Here is a 20,559-nt window from a genome sequence, read left to right on the forward strand (position 1 = left end):
ACTCTCTCTCTCTCTCTCTGCCCCAATTAATCAGGTCACTTTACAGACTAGCTCGACCAACTTTGTGGTGGCTGAGCTATTTTGCTCATTATCTTTCAACCTGTACAATGCAACTTGAGCATTTCCTCTCCCTCACCAAGCTCTGACTGTAGGTCAATTTGTCAATGTGTCTCAACCGCCTGGCACACACACTCACTCATTAAGAGCAATCAACATTAGCATCACTCAGTTTCCAACTAGCGTTGAGCTGTTGTCAATAACCGTTCTCTTATGCGCTTCCCTCTCTACCATGCTGAATTACCCTTTCAAAGCTGCGTTGATTCTCTCTCGCAAGACGTGCCTTTTCTCCTTCTCAAACCTGACAACCAAAGTCTTCTCTTAAAGGGGACATATTTTATTGATGATGGGCTTTTCTTTTATGCGTTTGTACTCCTCCTCGTGCATCAAAAGAAAGCTGCGTATGAAGACGAGAAAAACAACAAAACCGTCTTGGATTATTTATGTTATGAATAGAAAATAAAGGCAACGTTAGACGAGAAGCCGTTATTTTTACAGAGAAAAGACACACAGCTATAAAAACAGTAAGGGGAAACTTGTCTGAGAGTTAAGAGATAAAAAGGGCCAATTTGCTTCAGTGGGAGGAGATAGCTATGGTTAATGAAACCGTCTGGGATCAGAGGGAGTGTGTACGTTGCTTCCTGAACTCCGTGACAGTCTTGGTGTTGGCCACTCAGATCCGGAGGGTCAGCAGGGTGTGCAGGATTTGGTTCTAGCCTAGCTCTACTTACGCATCCAATTGAACAAATCAAGGTAGGTCTAGATGAAAAGCAAGGGCAGCCTATAGGTATTCATGACCAGGATTGAGGAACACTGCTCTATACACTAGATCTGATAGCAAATTTCTTGAATAAATGGAAGCAATATGCCAATTATTGTCGAAAGGCTCGCCTAGCTTATCAGAGGGCAAGGAACAGCTTCTACCAAATGTTTTGCTCTGTCTCAGTATCTGACTGATGTCTCCTGTCTTCTGTTCCCCTGTAGGACAGCACGGGGATGAAGCTATGGAAGAAGAGGTGGTTTGTGCTGTCTGACATGTGCCTGTTTTACTACAGAGGTGAGACACACACACACACACACACACACACACACTCAAAGCGCAACACACGGTCAAAGTTTGAGTATAGGTCATCCACCAGGTGCATCATAGCTAGCAGTAAAACGCAAACGTATTTGCTCCGGACGTAGACATACCACAATTCTCCCAGGTTTCAGAGAGTTTAATTTCCATAAATTGTTCAATTAAACGGTCCCGGAGTGCAATCAGCCAGCTCTTTCATGACATGCCCAGAGGGGAATTTCCTGTTTATTGGTAAACCAAGAGACGAGAGAAGAGTTCTTAAAAGAGTGTTGACGTGCTATGCTTTCTGATAACAACATCTAGCTCTCTTCCGTGCTCTTATCTTCTTCACTCACTTCATTTTAACTTAAGTGCTGTCTGTCGATGAGTTTTCAGAGGTAAGATTTTGACTAGGAATTGTGTCTATCTGAAGGCAAGAATGAGAGGTTGTTGGGGGAATATGAATGGCCATGTCTGATTGACTGATGGCTCTGCTCTGGTCAGGATCTCTGTCGCAACAGAATGATCAAATAGAATCATATCATCACATAGCTTAAAGGTTAAGGTCACCTTGCTTCTTCTTTGTAGAATCTAGTGAAAACCCCATTTTAAATCAAATCAAATGTTGTTCACATCTGCCGAACACAACAGGTATAGTAGACTTAACAGCGAAATGCTTACTTACGAGCCCATTCCAAACAGTGCAGTTAAAGTATTTGCTAAATAAAAAAGGAAATAGTAACACAATAGAAATGTAACGAGGCTATATAGAAGGATTACCGGGACCGAGTCAATGTGCAGGGGTACGAGGTAGGTCATCGAGCTAATACAGTATGTACATATGGGTAGAGATACTGCTTTCAGAAGGAGGAGGTGCTGTGTTCTCATTTCATCTTCTTGATCCCTCTCCTCTCCCCCTCGCCTCTCGGTTAATAATGCAGCAGCAGCAGTAGAGAGAGCGGGGATGGAGTGCTGCAGGGAATTCTGCTGTACTTGCCTGTTTAAAGTAAACCCTGAAGCTGAGTTTGGGCTCTGTTGGTTTTGCTGCAGTCGTGCTGCACTCTACAGATGGTGTGTTACAACACAGTGTAGGCATTATACAACCCAGCTGTACGGAACGCTCTGAGCAGCCGACGGATTGATTCCGTCATTGTTTACTTGTCTGTCTTTGATGCGGTAGTAACACTGTTGTATGCTATCACACTCAAGTTAGTGTGTTTGTTTACCAAGTTGCGCTGTTAGGATTAAATTTGACTGTGAAATGATAGATGTTTGGCAAAGCGGCCCGAGGAGAAACGGTTTTGTTGTTCTATCTGGTTTGGGTACCCTACTGTGTAACATGCTGGAAGCCCGGGATTTGGGGGGGTCTTAGTGAAGAAAGAAAGTGAATATCCTGCCATGCTCAACCCTCCCTGCCATGCTCTGATAAACTCCAGCTTAAATGGTCCTTTCTGAGACGGGTAACACACCCAGACCGAAGATAAAGGTGCCTACATAGTTCTAACACATTTTGTGTCCGATACATCCTGTGTCCTGTTAGCTGCTTACCTAGCCATCACACCCTGACCAAAGATAAAGGTGCCTACGAAGTTCTGARGCATTCTGTTTCCGGTACATCCTGTGTCCACTGTCCTGTTAGAATGCTGATAGTTCCCCTCTGATCTCTCCCGACTTTCATCTACCAGATGGACCATAATGCACTATTCTTCTCGTCCTCTGTCCTGTAGATGAGAAGGAGGAGGGCATCCTGGGTAGTATCCTGCTGCCCAGCTTCCACATCTCCATGCTGTCTGTCGACGACCACATCAGCAGGAAATACGCCTTCAAGGTCAGTACTGTACACACACACAGACAAAGCCCCATAAAGGATGCCGCGCTTCTGCGCGTGGACCTCCTAGGTGGATGCAATGCGGAGCCTGAAAAATAACTTTGGAAAAATGGTTACGGCGGTACTTGTTTCTGAAAATCCTGTTACTGAAGGCAAATCTATAATCCGTAACTCCCTTGTCCGTCGGTCCGGATTGTATAATGTGTGGATATCTGTAAAGAAACTCACTTTATTTTGTGATAGACAGTGGTAGGCTACGCGGAAGCACGTCTTCCCGCTGTATACCACAGCAGAGTTATTGCTTTTGTACTGAGTTATTGTAGTGCTATGTATCAACAGCCATTGACAGACAATCCAGTAGGGGTAGGAAGCTATGGTGAGCTTCAATTGGTCACTCGCGTCGCGATATCGTGGAGGATTTGAATAGAGTTCAGCTTTAGTCCCGCCCTGTTCATGCTCGCATTGCTCAACGGTTCCTCGCACACTCTGCTTCTCTCTCTTTCCTTCCATTGAAAGTGAATGGCTTCTGATGTTTCACCGCACAAAGTGTAAACACACTGTAACACACACGCTTCTCTTCGCTTTTGGTCTTTCCTTTCAGAGACTCTCTGAAAATGCGTTTGTATACGGAGAGCTCTTTGTGCGTAGATCCATGATAAAGTCAATAGATTTTCTAGTCTCAATATGCAAGAGGGTGATAGGAGCAAGATGGGCAGAGAGAAGATTTTAAAAAGTATATACTGAAAGACAGACACTGCTATATCCACCTTTTTGAGCATGTTAGCCTCACATACCGTTCCACACAAGTCACCACTGTAAACACGGATTCACTCCTACACATTGACAACGTCTAACACACATAACACAGTAACAAGCCCATCCATTCTCTACTCCCCCACATCCCCTACTATCTGTCCTCTCTTCTGCTGTGTATTAGGGTGTGTCACAAATGGCACCGTATTCCCTATATAGTACACTACCCCTGGTCTAAAGTAGTGCACTATAAAGGGAATAGGTTGCCAATTGGGACACTGGCTTAGTGCCAGTCTCTGCCTCTGCAGCAGGAAACAAGAGTAACACTCAGCTTGGAGTGTCTCCCTGTCGCTCATATTTATGGTCCTAAGCCTGCTTAGCAGGTAATTAAAGTTAGCTACACAGCCTTGGAGCGGTAGGGATGCACACACTCATTCACGCTCAAACACACAGGCGTGTGTGCAGAGACAGACCCATGCACGCACACACCTCTTCCAAAGAAGGTGATGTAACACTCCCTGCAGTCTTGCCAAGGTCACCCACTTACCTTCCTCACACTCCTCTGTCTTAGGAACTCTCCCTCTCTCCCTCCCTCGCTCTCTCTCTCTCTCTCTCTCCCTCCTAGGCGACCCACTCCAACATGAGGACATACTACTTCTGCACAGACACGGCCAAAGACATGGAGTCCTGGATGAAAGTGATGACGGACGCAGCCCTGGTCCACACAGAGCCAATCAGAAGGTGGGTAAACCCGGATAGAACTGCCCACAACCCCAAATCCTTCCTATAGCAGCCAGCCAGCCTTGATTGCCTGACCTATGGCAATGAAAGCTACCAGCTGAACCGTGCAATCTTTTGTTTTGTAAGCAAACGGACGGCCGTGAGAGACTGCGGTATTTCTTGCAGAAGTGAGAAATCGCATCAGTTTAGAAGACAATTACCAGGTGTTGTTTTGAAGATGCATAGCTGGGAACAAGAAGCTATAGTTTTAGGGCTATACAGCACAGCAATGGTATCCATCCTCACTGCCTCCAGTTAAACTTTATTTTTTCTGTTGATGTGGCACATCAGAGGCAACTGCACTTCACACTCGATACAACAGAATACTTTTAGTGCTGTTGGTAATTGCAGTGTTTTAGCCATGAGCTGTTCGTGAAGGCTTTTCGACATGGGCATACAGTGCTTTATACTCTGGAGAGACTCGGATGGATAGTAACACCTACGCTTCACAGTCCTGTAAGTACAGCACCCCAGCAGTCCTAGCTCCGTCATCGTGGCGTGATGCAGGCCGTGTGTGGAGGTGTGTTTGTGTGTCTGCACACTTGCAAGTACTTCAGCACTGCTCTCATCTTAAAGGGATGCCGTGGGGCACAAACCCGCACTCAGGCCACTGCGTGCTTTAATTACACAGAACTATTGTGTCTGTAAACTCCACAGCCAAAGTCTGGCAATAGAAATTGGACATACTGCCGTTACTGTACCTTTACCTCACTGAGAAATACTAGGAAAACCCCAGGTAGAAATACATAAAAGTACTTGACCATTAGATTAGCAGTCCCAAGTGGCTGTCACTGTGACTTGTCCCTGAGTGCAGTAGGCGGTAACAGACTGTGGCTAGCCTAGAATTGAGCTATTTCCCTCTGGAGTACCAGACCTGTTAATGGCCTTTCTGTAACAGACTGAAAGGTTGCAGCAGTGGATGGCTGCTCAGTCAAAGTAGCCATGTCTCACTGTGCCCTCGGAGTGCTGTGGGCGGACAGTGATGTTTTCAAAACCTCTCACTTCTCTTCCTCTTCTCCTCTCTGGTCCCCCGAGGCAGGCAGGCAGTCAGGCAGGTTGGAGGAGAGGTAGCAGTAGAGCCCAGCGCCTGACACCCACACAGCAAGAGTCCATTGTTGGAATGTGAAAATGTTTTTTCTGTGAACCTGCCTGGTAATGGCTTATTGGTGTATATTTATTGTAAGCTTTATCATTCGTCTGTCTTTTCTTTCTCTTACCGTTTCCAATCCCCCTCTRGTTCTCTCCCTCCTTTTCTCTCGTCCATCGCTCTCTCTCCCTCCTCTCTCTCTCTGTCCCAGACTGGATAAGTTGAAGGTGGACCGCTGCTGTCCCCAGGAGGTGAACAACATCCTGAACCACAACCGGGTCTTGACCAGACCAGAGATCCAGAACAACGAGAGGAACCGTGAGCCGCGCCAGCCCTCCCTCACCTGCAGCATGGACCGCACGGACGGGGACAGGAAACACAACACCCTCCAGAGAGAGAGGGAACGCTACACGCTGCAGAAAGACGGAGAGAGATACTCCCTTCAGAAAGACGGGGTGAGCTACACGCTGCAGAGAGACGGAGAGAGGTACCTGTTGCAGAAAGACGGAGAGAGGTACGCCCTGCAAAAAGACGGGGAGCGGTATTCCTTGCAGAAAGATGGAGGCGAACGATATGCTGTGCAGAAAGATGTTCAAATGGAGAAATACGCACCTCAGAAAGATGGGGAGAAGTACTTGGTACAGAAAGATGGAGAGAGATATGCACTGCAAAAAGGAGAGAGATACACCCTCCAAAAAGATGGACAGACATACAACTACCAGAAAGGGGTAGAGAGACAAACGTCTATGACTGAGAAAGATCGGTCAGATCGTTATGGGACCCTTGATGAAAGACAGAAGTATAAAACCCTACGGGAAGGAAGTAAGTGTGGTACCCTGAGGGATGGAGATAAGTATGGGACGCTCGATAAGTATGGTACCCTTAGGGAAGTGGATAAGTATGGAACCCTCCGTGAAGGGAACAAGTATGGATTCCAGAGGGATGGCAGTGCTGAGAGGCCTCTGACTAAAATCAACAGCATCAAGCTCCAACCAGCCCAGGCAGCAGCCATCGCAGCAGCAGTTACAGCCTCCCGCCAGTTACAGGTCTCCCAGCACATGGCCCCACCACAGGTCAACGGCTCTGGGGAGCGGGCTGGGGACCACAGCCCAGGGGAGGTGGTAGGCACCCTGGGGAGAGGAGCAGGAAAGGCCCAGGAGCCACCTCAGAACCAGACCCAGAACCAGCAGGCCCAGGAGCCAGAGAAGAGTCTGACCAGAACAAACTCCATGAGGCAGCTGGAGAACTGGGTTAGGACCCAGAGGACACAAGAGGATGACGATACCAGGAGGTAAGGGTGTGTGTGTGTGTGTGTGTCTTTCTGTCTGCATGCGTGCGTCCGTGTTTTGGGGTGGTGCGTGTGTGGGTTGGTTGCGTTTCTGTGTGTGTGTCTGTATGTCTGTGTCTTTATTGGTCTGCACGTACCCATGCCTCTCTGAAATCTGTTACTGTTCTCTCAGATAATAAAAACCACCACCTGTGTGTCTGCAGTGCACTCTGTCAGTGAGTCAGCCAGCCAACTAGACGTTAGGTTGTCTAAGAGCACCGGGCGGCCAGAGACAGAGAAATAAAAAAACAACCACATCCTCTTTGCCTGTGGCTCTATCTCCCAGACCTCTTTATCTTCACCATATCCCTCTCTCTCTCTCCTTCCTTCCTCATTATCTCTCCCTCCCTCCCTGTCTCTTTCACTGTCTCTGCTCAGTGCTCTATAGCATCCCTGGCCTGTGCTTGCCGGCGAGAGCTAAAAGCTTTTCATGTCACCGTTGTATGTCGCTGTCAGGGATCATACACTCATTTTGCTGGGCTTGTTTGAGAACAGGAGCGAGGGAATGTTTTCTCCCTGTCTCTTCACTCTCCTCCTCCCATTCCGTTAGATTAATTAGTTATGGACCTGTGTCCCTGTTACAAGTAGAACACAGCTCAATGCTCCTACTGCATCATCATCAGTCCTCTATAACAGCCCAGGGAATAGGAGGGAAACCTCCTGATGGCATGTTTTTGTCTGCGTCTCAAATGGCACCCTATGTAGTGCTCTCCTTTTGACCAGGGCCAAAAGGGCTTTGGTCAAAAGTAGTGCTCTACATAAAGTGCCATTTGGGATGTGTAAATACCGATTTCCTCTCTGGCGCCTCTGTGTTATCCCAACAATCAGGTGTTTTCACATTTCCAATTCCCTATTGACGGAGATAGTGTGTACATAGCCATAGCAGCGCAAAGCAAACGCTCAGGTCCCAAGCTTCTATTTGAACTGTGGGCAGCAGGGTGAGATATTAGAACTGTTGTACTGTGGAATATAGGTCAATGAAATCCATATGATTCCACCTAGTACTGGACCTTATGATTATGTATTTGAAGATGGCTGTCCAGTAAAGGTATTGGCTATAGCTCACTAGGCTCTGCGGAAGACCGTATGTGCCTGTGTTTGTAGAACATAAGCTATGGATGCATACTTTATTCCCCTGTGCCTGTATGACATTGGCTATTGGCTTGTGTTTGAGGTTCTATCCTCTATACCACTGAGCTCACTCTGTCCCTCCTCTCTGGCTGTGAATTTACTGTACTAAGCCCATATTAGGAGCCCAGACATTCAGCCTGCAGCCTCTACTATAGCCTAGTCTCAGAGCCAGCGAGAATACAGATTAGAGCCAGCGCCCTACTTTTCCTTTTCCCTCTCTACCATCCATTAAACTGCATTTGTTTACGGCAATTAAGCCTCTGAAAAGAGGAAGGACTCAGAGGAACTGATGCTAAACAGCACAAACAATGGACTGGTTCAATTGAGCCCTGTGTTCTTTTAATGTCCCCTGTCCCTTTTAGCTTACTGTTATAATGCCAAATGGACTCTTACCATGCAGTTGTAGTAGGCCTATATACTGTCAGTCACTCTGTCTCATCCTCAAGGGGATATGCTCTTATTTATCGTATACAAGCTAGTTTCTGGACACAATTTCTTTAGACTTCATAAAGGCCGTTGGTGTCTTTGTCTCATACTTAGCCTTGTTAATAYGCTCAGAGTCACTCCACTGGCATGTATAGTGACTTGTTAGCTAGAAAGTACGGTACCTTCGGCGAATCAGTGACTCATATTAACACTAGTAGCCAATCACTTTTTACTGTAATGAGGTCATGACCTATCCATGCCCCTCCTCTCCTGATAAAGACCTGAGTGTGTCTGTGATATGGTAATGACCCAGCCATTAATTGTGTCTCCCAGGTATATAAAGGAAAGGTAAAGCAAACGCGGGGACTTATTAGCATAATGCTTTAATTAGATAAACACACAGGTAATTAGTGGCAGCAGGTAGTCTAGCGGTTAAGAGCATTGAGCCAGTAACCGAAAGGTCACTGGTTCGTTTCCCTGAGCGGACTAGGTGAAAAATCAGTCGATGTGCCCTTGAGCAGAGCACTTAACCCTAATTGCTCRTGTAAGTCACTTTGGATAAGAGTGTCTGCTAAATGACTAAAATGTAAATGTAGATAATTTAATATTCTCAACCGGTGGGTAGAGCATGTTTTGCAAAACCGACCTAAATGTAGCATGCCGGTCCAAAAATCGACTAAAATGTTAAGAATCTCGGTTTCCCAAATGTTTTATACTTTGTTTTTATTGTAGGAACACAAAGAAAGTACAAATAAAGTAAAATAAAAGAACAACAAAAAAGATCTGGCAGTTAGTGATGATACATTCATCATCATATTAGTTAAATTGACATCTTTGAATTAGACCTTTTCCAAGTATGAAACCCCTTTTTCCCAGTATTCCTGACCTCTCTCCTGTTGAGTTCTTAAAGCAAAGGTCATACGCTCCATGTGGTGTATTTCTTCTACAATGTCTATCCACTGTGGGAGGGTCTTTTTGTAGCCATTTCCTAGTGACAGCCTTTTTACTGGCTGCCAGTAGGACCTTCAAGAGGTACTTTTCTCTGTTGTGTAAGTTATCAGGTATTTCACCCAAGTACAAAGAAATGAATGTTTGTTCTATGTCAAATTCCATAATTTTTCCAATGTTAGATCTTATTTCTCCCCAGTAAGTTTCATTTGCGGGGCAAGTCCAAAAGATATGAGAGTGGTCTGCCCTCAATAGGCCGCATTCTCTCCAACAAGGGTGTAGTGAGCCAGTCTGTTTTGATTTCAGTTTAGGTGTTATGAAGAAACGTATAACATTCTTCCAACAGAATTCTCTCCATGATCTTGAGTTGGTGGAGCTTTGTTGAGTCTCTAATATGTTCCACCATGTTTCATCAGTTATTTCAATGTTAAGTTCCTCCTCCCATTTCTTTTTAATATAGTTTGTAGAATGTTTCTTTGAGGTTTGAATACCCAAGTAGAGATTTGAAATCGTTTTTTTGTTACTCCCCAAGTTGTATGCGTTAGTGAATACTTGGATTAATTTTGGAGGTGCTCGAGGGTCACGTTTCCCAGTTCTTTTTAATGCTCATATTACATTTTCTGCCTTCCGAAAATACCTAATCACAATGCAGATAGCCCGGTTAGCCAATGTGCGGGAGCACTGGTTGGTCGGCCCAATTGAGGTAGTATGTACATGAATGTATCTTTATTAGTTGAGTGACAACCTATGTCATTTCCTAGTTTATTTATTCGCTGTTGAAAATTGTGTAAAAGTTAACCGGAAACACAACTCTCATCTGGCTGTACCTGCGTAACGGCGCTTACAGTATATTTTCTATTCACTATCGYCAATAGTTTTAAACGAACAGTGTATATGTTCATTTTTAGAGATACAGGATGAATCACTTTTGTGAGGTGCACTTCATGGCTGTACAGAGAGAAGAAGAGAAAATCAATCTAAGAACTGATGATAGTGAAATCCCAAATTGTGCTATATATTCATTGGCTATGTCACAGCTAATTTGTAAGCGATAAATATTGAAGCATTACTAGCTCAAACAAATCTGCTAAAATGACAAGTTAATTAGAGGGTGATGGTGATTTCAGAACCCCAAGTTGGGGGACAAAAAACATTGGCCCCTAATCTGATAGTGGTAGTGAAGTGGTAGATGCATAGTCTCCGTTATGGTTTAGCTCAGGGGCCTACATAGMACAAACGCACACACACACACACACACACACTATCTTGTGTAATTAATCTTGTGGGGACACACAATTCAGTTCCATTCCACTAACCCTAACCCGAAAACCTTAACCCTAAACCTAACCATTGCTCCTAACCTTAACCCTAAACTCCCTCGAAATAGAATTTGACCTTGTGGGGACTAACAAAATGTCCCCAGTTGGTCCAATTTTTTGTTTTTGCTATTCTTGTGGGAACTTTGAGTTAGTGTGTGGACGTGAAACACACACACACACACACACACACACACACACACACACACACACACACACACACACACACACACACACACACACACACGAGTAAGCTCAGACAGATCCAGCTCAGAGGCCCAGCTCATGAGCTCCATCAGCAGCAGATTTTAATTTAGACTGGAAATGAATGCGTTTATGCAACAAATGTTAGTGCAGCAAACCATATCGAATCACATCGATTCATTCTCTGATCAAAACGAATGGATTCAAACTAAACGCATCACTTCTGTATCGTATCGGAGTACATGTATCTACCAGTGCAATCGGAAAGTATTCAGACCCCTTGACTTTTGCCACATTTTGTTACGTTACAGCCTTATTCTAAAATGGATTAAATAGTTTTTTATTTCCCTCCTCAATCTACACACAATACCCCATAATGTCAAAGCAAAAACAGTTTTTTTTGCAAATGTATWAAAAAWAAAAAAGTGATGTTACATTTACATAAGTATTCAGACCGCTTACTCAGTACTTTGTTGAAGCACCTTTGGCAGCGATTACAGCATCGAGTCTTCTTGGTATGACGCTACAAGCTAGGCACACCTGTATTTGGGAACGTTGCTGCAGAGCTATTTTCAGGCCTCGCCAGAGATGTTCGATCGGGTTTATGTCCTGGCTCTGGCTGGGCCACTCAAGGACATTCAGAGACTTGTCCCGAAGCCACGCCTGTGTTGTCTTGGCTGCGTGCTTAGGGTTGTTGTCCTGTTGGAAGGTGAACCTTCTCCCCAATCTGCCGCCGTTCATCTTTCCCTCTATCCTGACTTGTCTCCCAGTCCCTGCCGCTGAAAAACATTGCGACATTATGATGCTGCCACCACCATGCTTCACCGTAGGGATGGTGCCAGGTTTTCTCCCGACGTGACGCTTGGCATTCAAGCCAAAGAGTTCAGTCTTGGTTTCATCAGACCAGAGAATCTTGTTTCTGTTCCTAGGCCGTCATTGAATATAAGAATTTGTCCTTAACTGACTTGCCTAGTTAAATAAAGGTAAAATAMAAATTAAAAAAATTAAAAATGATGGCCACTGTATTCTTAAATGCTGCAGACAATTTTTGGTACCTTTCTCCAGATCTGTGCCTCGACAAAATCTTGTCTCGGAGCTTTACGGACAATTTCTTTGACCTCATGGCTTGMTTTTTTCTCTGACATGCACTGTTAGCTGTGGGACCTTATATAGACAGGTATGTGCCTTTCCAAATCATGTCCAATCAATTGAATTTACCACCGGTGGACACCAATCAATTTGTAGAACCATCTCAAGGATGATCAATGGAAACAGGATGCACCTGAGCTCAATTTTCAGTCTCATAGCAAATCGTCTGAAAACTTATGTAAATAAGGTATTTCTGTTTAAAATGTTTAATACATTTGATACAATTTCTAAAAAAGTTTTTGCTTTTTCATTATGGAGTATTGTGTGTAGATTGCTGAGGATTTGTATTTATTTAATCCATTTTAGAATAAGGCTGTAACGTAACAAAATGTGGAAAAAGTCAAGGGGTCTGAATACTTTCCGAAGCCACTGTAGGTATCGAATTGCCTTGAAAGGGAAAGATGCACATCCCTATTGATTGGTCAACTCTCCCAGCCCTCTTGCAAACATTAACATAATGTGTATCCTTTTGGGTTGCTGCAGTTAAGTGCACTTTGCCCACAGAGGGCAGTAAGAGAACTCAATCAGTCACCAAAGATATGGGATAAAAGGCAGGAATTCAGTTGGTGAGGGATTAATATTGCACCATTCCAGTTAGACAGTAGAAATATGAAAATAAATAGTTAAAAATGTAAAAAGTCTACAAAGCAAGATTTCTTAAATTTGTACGGTGAAAGTACGGTGTATTAAAATATTTTTTTATTCAAAATACTTGCTGATACTTGGTGAGAAACTCATTATATTAGGAAACACACATTGGTGTTAAACCTCGTTTCATGACCCATGGGGACAATATGCGGACTTATGGTCGCCTATAAAATAATGSCTATAATAGTAATTGAAAATGGAAAAGTGCAATTTATCTCAAAATGTAGTCTGAATATATGGAAAACATGGTGGAAGAACCTGGATCATTTGAAATTTAAGAAAACCATTTTGAGGGGCATTGCACACTATAAACCACATGAAAACGCATGAATTTCAATGTAATTGAATATTCATGTTTGGACATATGAAATTAGCATAACATCAGTCTTCATTTTAACAATGCTTACCTACCTATAAAAGCTATCGAAGCAGACCTAAATTAATTTTTGTAATAATGTTGAGATTATTAAAAATGCTGTTCAAATTACCATTCTATTATGGCATTGCTAGTATTCTATTATGGCATTGCTTGACTTCTCAACCTTCTGGTAGAGCGATGTAATTTCCAAAACAAACAAACAAAAAGTTTAGTAGTTGGTCCCATATTTCTAGCACTGATATTTTAGTGATCTTCTGAAATCTATCATGTTCAAACATATCCTTCATGTCAGTTGTCTTTTCTGAAAGATTGTCTCTCACCTTGTCTAAGACAAGTGTTTCTGGGTTACTTGTGGGTTACTTGAACTAGCCACCAAGAGAACCTGTAATAAATCTGAATCTTGTATTCGGTGACATTCTGAGTCAGTTGACTCATTTGTACATTAGTTCAGGTATGAGGCCAATGCAGTTGATTATTGTCAGTAACATCACATCTAAACAGAACCTGAGTCTCCAACTCAAAGGCCAGACAGTGTCATTTGAAGACTGTGACAGACCTTTCTTTCAGTCTGTAACACATCTTCACGCTGAAGAATTCCTTTGTGGATCTGAATTCATGGGAAAGTACTTCGGGTCTGTGGAGGCATTTGTGTACAGATCAAAGCTTTCAGCTAAAAGTGTGGATTTAACATCAATGAATCAGCTGATTCGCCTGAAGAAACTGACTCTACGACAGGTGGATCTTTGAATACAGCGTTCTGCCGACATCATTTTTCACAACCTGACCAAACTGGAGGTTCTGAAACTTTCAAACTACAGGATTGACTCTTTGGAGGGTAGTTTAACTAAAGACTTTAAATCCTTGAAAACATATTTGCGTATCGAGAAAATGTATCATGTTATCTACAGCTTTACTGAACCTCTCTCTTACCTAAAGTATTTGATACTAGACACATTACAGATTTTTTGCAGTTGTGACAATGCTTGGCTCATTGCATGGCCAAATGGGTACAGGCCGGTTGAAGTGATCATGCTTATTCATGAAGTTATGTATAATTTAGAGGACTTGAAATTCTTGTCAGACAATGGACTAGACACACCTAACTTTGTCAAGTACACAGAAGCCAACTGCACAACAGAGGTGAGCTTTGTGCTCTTTGCTACGACTGGCCTGGGAGTCCTGTTCTTCACGCTGGTGGTGTTGGTCCATAACCTGGCCAGTCCTTACCTCCTCCCCCTCTACCACATCACCCATGGCTGGCTGTCGGAGGCGATACGATCAAACACCAGGGGGCGCTACCACTACGATGCATTTGTCTCCTTCCATCGGGAAGGATGCGCACTGGGTGGTGGAGGAGCTGCTACCCAACCTGGAGAAGAGGGGTCCCCCTTTCCTGCACCTCTGTCTGCACAGAAGGGGGACTTCCAGCTGGGGAAGGACATTGTGGAGAACATCACAGACAGCCTCTACCGGAGGCGCCACACCCTCTGCCTGGTCAGTCGCCACTATCTGCACTAACTGGTGTTCCCTGGAGATGAAGCTGGCCACCTCCAGGCTGCAGTTGGAGCAAAGGGACATATTCCTCCTGGTCTTCCTGGAGAAGACCCCCCCCCCCCCTCGCCAGCTGGCTGTCTCCCCACCACAGGCTGTCTCGCCTGGTCAAGACTAGGACCTATCTGGACTGGCCCCAGGACCCCCATCAGCACCAGGAATTCTGGGACAGACTGTGGGCTAAACTGAAACCTCCGACTGAAGCCTGAGATCAGAGGGTTATGTAGAACCTTGTGTTAAGGCTGAGACAAATAATGTTGGCAGATTTGAGATATTGCATTTGCAGTTAAAAGTCCTCTGTACAAGGGCCTCCTGAGTGGCGCTTGGGTTTAAGGCACTGCATCCATCCCAGGCTGTGTCACAGCTGACCGTAACCCATGAGGCGGCGCACAATTGGCCCAGCGTCATCCGGGTTAGGGGAGGGTTTGGCTGGACGGGATTTCCTTGTCCCATCGCGCTCTAGCGACTCCTTGTGGCGGGCCGGACACCTGCATGCTGACCGCGGTCGCCAGCTGGACGGTGTTTCCTCTGACACATTGGTGCGGCTGGCTTCCGGGTTAAGCGAGCAGTGTGTCAAGAAGCAGTGCAGCTTGGCAGGGTCGTGTTTCGGAGGATGCATGGCTCTCGACCTTCTCCTCTCCCGAGTCCGTAGGGGAGTTGCAGCGATGGGACAAGACTGTAACTACCAATTGGGCAGAGAAGGGGTTAAAAGTACAAATTCCGTTATTTGAGGTTTGTTTAGACAATTCTGATTAAGACCCTTTTAATGCTCTGTCTGGAGTGTAATATTTCTGCTTCATCTGAAATTACTTAGAAATAAGCCAATTTTTTACTTCTCCAATTTTTATCAGATCCTATTTCATTTTTTTCAACACCTTATCACTAACACATATCTTTCTTTGTATCTTTGTTGCTTAGAGGAACTGAAAAAGGCTGCATCAGTGGTTTTGTACTATTTTTGTTGTATATCAGGGTAAAACCAATGTGACCATCTACTGTATAATGCTTTGAATGACAATACATGAATGACCATAAACCAGTTATTTTAATTTCAACATAGATCAGAGGTTTGTACATACATTTAGTTGCTAGTTTAATAATTGTTTATTAGGTATGTCATTTAACAATTTGTTAACTTATGGGTGTGGAGAGGTGTCCCCCTTTCTGCCCAAATAAGTAATTTCTGCTCAATATTTGTGAGTTGGAGGGAACCTAATTTTATTGTACCATTTTGATTATTGTTTTTGCTCTTGATAAAGGCATCCAGCCGAAACGTTGGAAACTGGCTTTTGTTTCTGTTTAAAGGTCCAATTCTGCTGTTTTTATCTCAATATTATATAATTCATCATTTAAGTACCTTACTGTGATTATTTTCAATTAAAATGGTCAAAAAGAGACAAAAAATTGCATTTTGGCAAATAGCAATTTCTCAAGCAAGAATTTCTCATGTTGCCAGGCAGGCAAAATTCCATCCCACCAAAACAGGCTGAAATTTCAGGTGATCTTTTCAAACAGCTCTTACTCTAAAAGGGCATTATCATAATTTTCACAAATTCACAGTATTATTCCAACCTCATTGTGTGTAAATATATATAAAACAGAGTTTTAAAGATATTCTAGAACGCCTCAATATTCCAGATTCTTATCTCTGGCACATGCAGCACAGAACTGTCCTCTCATCAGACCAGTTTTCAGCAGCTTGCCTAGACCAGCAATGCACTGACTATGGTAGGCCATAGAGTAGGCCTGACATGGCTGTTTAGCCTCCATTTTTATGGTGTCTGATGGAGAGTACAGCCTTATCAGTAGAAGCCACAGAGAAGCATCATCCCTCAAGCTAAAGGTCAGGTCTTCCCCGGGAGTAACCTTGCCTAAGACCTGAAGAATTATGTTAGGTCCTTGAGGCTTGAGCTCTGTGGGCAAACACAAGTAAGAGACCCGGGTTCATACCCAGTTGGTCACAGAAGCATCTCTCTAGCCACAGGTTAAGCCCTCCCCAGGTCTTCCTAGCGTTCGTCCAGGGTGAAAGTCATTATCAAGGCGACTATGGACTCCATGGAGAGTAGGGGACTACACACACATGACATTGTCACAGGGAAAGCTGTTAATGTCGGCGCTGCCTGGGTGGGTGGTTAGGGTTTCAGAAGGGGAGGGGMTGGCAGACAAATCTCAGGACTTCTGCTGTGTTTTCCGCAACACAATTTACCTCCCGTCATACTGTGCATTCCTATAGAGTCGCCCAGATACCTGTCAGTGAGTACAGTATAATATCGACCGAGAGTGGAGTCTGTCGGCGAGCCAAGCATGCATCCTCCCAGTGTAATATGGTAATTATAAAGGCAGCAGGTTGGCATATATTGGGATGAATCTTGTTCTGAAGGCAGCTCTGCAGGGTGGTCACCAATGCTGGGGTAATGTGTTACGTAATCAGATTACCTTTATGAGTAACAGAGTAGAGTAACCCGTTACTTTTTCAAACTGGGTACTATATTAGTTTTGTCAAACAATGCGTGCATTACTTTCAGAATCATATCTCCACTGAGTATGTGTTTCCATGATCCGTTCTCGACTTGTTTCCTCATTTATGTTCGTGCGAGTGGAGAGAAGCTGTTTGGAGAAATGTCATGACAGCTGCTGTCTATAGAAATGTATAGAGGGTGCACCTCTGGTCTTTGCCAATGATAGCTTCTGTGATAAATAAGCCCATAGACGGCTGTCCCGTCTAGTGGCAAGTGTGCCCTCTATACATCTCTATGGGTCCGTGTACAGTCTATAACGAGAACTGGCGGCTCGAGATAGATTTTGAATGGAAAGATAGGAAATCTGTACAGGTGTTTGGCTTACAGAATGCTGTATATGGCTAATTAAGCAGCCCATATATAGCGCAGCACTTGTAGACTAGCACAGGAAGCAGCGCCACAGATGAAAGGAGAAACTAGTGATCAAACCTGAGTTAGGAAGTAGCCTGACTTTGGTAGAGCGCGCATGGCTAGCCTTGCTCCCTCCGACAGTCAAACAGTGAGATTTTTTCATGAAGGTAAAGCAAATTAACATAAATAGTAATATGTGTTACTTTCCACACAAAGTAATATTGTAAAGTAACTTTTTACTTCAATGTATTGATTAATATGTACTTTTTCAAGTAACTAATCCCAACACTGGTGGTTACTAGCGGGCATAGCCACAGTCATAAAATCGGATTTTAAACCTAACCTTAACCACACTGCTAACTTTATGCCTAACCTTAAACTAAAACCTAAAAGCACATTTTTGTTTTCAAGCATTTTTTACTATATAGCCTATTTTGACTTTGCGGCTGGCCCATTTAATGCAAACCGCTCAACTCGGCCTCCAGGAGAAGATTCATCCCAATAAATGTCAACCTACATAAAGGCACGCTACAGGGCTCTGGAGAAGACTACAGTAGCAGATAATTGTGACATACTTCAAGTGAAATCCCAAGTTCAAGAACATTAGGAAATGGCGGCACTCCAAAATGGACAAAAATACTTTGTGGCAGGAGGACACATTGCTCTGTCTCCTCCTTTTCCACATGTGGTGTGTGTTCGTGTATATGGGTATGCGCGTGTAGCATTATTGCTGTGATCTTTATTGCTAAGATAATTTCCAAGAACTTCCTCTATTTACAGACGCCAGATAAGCTTTCATGGTGGAAAAACCTTGATCATTAGAAATGTGAGAACTATTTTAGGGACATTGCGCTATACAGCACCTAAAAATGCATCGATTTGGACACAAATCACACGATTTGGACACAAAGTGTCTTATACAGTAGGTAGTAGGTACTGTACAGTACCTTTTACAGGAGGTAGTAGGTACTGTACAGTACCTTTTACAGGAGGTAGTAGGTACTGTACAGTCCCTTTTACAGGAGGTAGTAGGTACTGTACAGTACCTTTTACAGGAGGTAGTAGGTACTGTACAGTGCCTTTTACAGGAGGTAGTAGGTACGGTACAGTACCTTTTACAGGAGGTAGTAGGTACTGTACTGTTAAGACTAACAGAGAGCGGCAGTGAGCGTGCTGTACTTACACTACTAAGTACCTATTATTGCTCTTTAGGGGTTAGGCTCAGGTTGTTCTCTAGAACTATATTTAAGCAATAAGACACGAGGTGGTGTGGTATATGGCCAATATACCATGGCTAAGGGCTGTTCTTACGCACGACGCATCCCTTAGCTGTGGTATATTGGCCATATACCACAAACCCCTGAGGTGCCTTATTGCCATTATAAACTAGTTACCGACGTAATTAGAGCAGTAAAAATAAATGTTTTGTCATACCCGTGGTATACGGGTATGGAAAGTCTGATATACCACGGCTGTCAGCCAATCAGCATTCAGGGCTCGAACCATCCAGTTTATAAAATGCTATGTTATTTGTAGATTGATTGATTGATTGATCAAAGTATTTGTAAATCATGCTATTGAAAATTATGTTTTATTAGCTGATTCATTGACTGACTTCCCCCTCCTTGTCCCCCTGTCCTCCAGCATCACCTCCTACCAGACCTTGCCCCGCAACATGCCCAGCCACCGTGCCCAGATCGTTCCCCGCTACCCRGAGGGCTACCGTACCCTCCCCAGGAACATGCTGTCCCGACCTGAAAGCATCTGCAGCGTGGCCGGCTCCGTCTACGACCGCGCCCTGGCTCCCACATCCAACTCAGGTGATGGGTCTTAAACTTTACTGTTGTACTTGGCTGTGCCCCAAATGGCACCCCATTCCCTATGTAGTGCACTACTTTTGACCAGGGACAATAGGGGATAAGGTACCGTTTGGGACGCAGTGGAAGACTTTGCTGTTATACTTGTCTTTCTTGCACTCACACTTCTTTTCTTTCTGGCACTGATTTTGCAGATAGCCACTATCTTGAGGTTGTATGGTTTTTCTTGTAACGACTGTGATATGTTGTGTTTGTTTTAACCTAGTTAAAGTCTGTGTGGATAAGAGCCTCTGCAAAATGACTGAAATGTAAAACTGTAAATGCAGACAAGAGGCGCTCCATGAGGGACGACACCATGTGGCAGTTGTATGAGTGGCAGCAGAGGCAGGCCTTCTCCAGGCAGGGCCCYCCACCACCAGGCCACTACGGGACCCTGCCCAGCCCCAAGACCATGGGGAACATCTCTGTGCACCAGGGGGTGGCCCACTCCATCCCCACATCCCCCTCCCATGGATCCCTGGCCCTCTACCACACCTTCTCCCCTCCGGGCCAGCACCGCAGAGACAACCCACCAGGGTCTGAGGTGCCTCACCCGTGTTCAGAGGACCTAGACTATTGACGTATAGACCGCAGGCACAGGATCAAACCTCACCAAGGGTAACGGACAGGGAATGGGACCACTCATCTAAGCCAGTCTTACACGATGCTAAAATGATGCACCAGAGTATTTTACAAGAGCACAGATATATATGACATATGAAAATAGTCTCCTGCAATTGAAGCGTATTAAATTTGTTTAATTTATATGCATTAATTTTACTTCTGCCAGTCTGAAATCAGTACATGTAACAGAGCAATCCTGCCCCTTCCTGTCTCTCTCTCTCTCCGCTCTCTCTTCAGTATTAACTACCCACCTGACCGCCGGTCCAATGCACGAGTTTGTTTCGGTAGCTGGAAAACGGCAGAAATTATATTATTATATTTTTTATGGAATATCTACATAAGCAACAATAAGCAACACTCCGGTGTTTCCAATGGCATGTTGTGTAGCTAATTTCAGAGTGTATCATTTTTGAAAGGCTAATTGATCATTAGAAAACCCTTTTGCAGTTATGTTAGCACATCTGAAAAATTTCTGATTAAAGAAGCAATAAATTCCATAAAAGAATCAGCCGTTTCCAGCTACAATTAGTCATTTACAACATTATTAGCATCGTCTACACTGTAT

The 20,559-nt window shown here is 44.1% G+C and overlaps 1 protein-coding gene and 1 pseudogene across 1 annotated transcript in view; both read left to right on the forward strand.

Annotated features, from left to right (window-relative positions):
- The window catches only part of LOC111956018 (pleckstrin homology domain-containing family A member 5), a 164,550-nt gene that overhangs the window by 128,484 nt on the left and 15,507 nt on the right, over positions 1-20,559 (forward strand). The window contains 6 exon segments of the mRNA XM_070436535.1: positions 1,042-1,114; positions 2,845-2,945; positions 4,324-4,439; positions 5,777-6,856; positions 19,159-19,334; positions 19,658-19,914. Of these exon segments, the coding sequence (XP_070292636.1) occupies positions 1,042-1,114; positions 2,845-2,945; positions 4,324-4,439; positions 5,777-6,856; positions 19,159-19,334; positions 19,658-19,914 (1,803 nt within the window).
- On the forward strand, positions 14,141-14,874 carry LOC139023361 (toll-like receptor 13; annotated as a pseudogene).

Source organism: Salvelinus sp. IW2-2015, linkage group LG3 (assembly GCF_002910315.2).
Source record: "Salvelinus sp. IW2-2015 linkage group LG3, ASM291031v2, whole genome shotgun sequence".
Lineage (NCBI taxonomy): Eukaryota > Metazoa > Chordata > Actinopteri > Salmoniformes > Salmonidae > Salvelinus > Salvelinus sp. IW2-2015.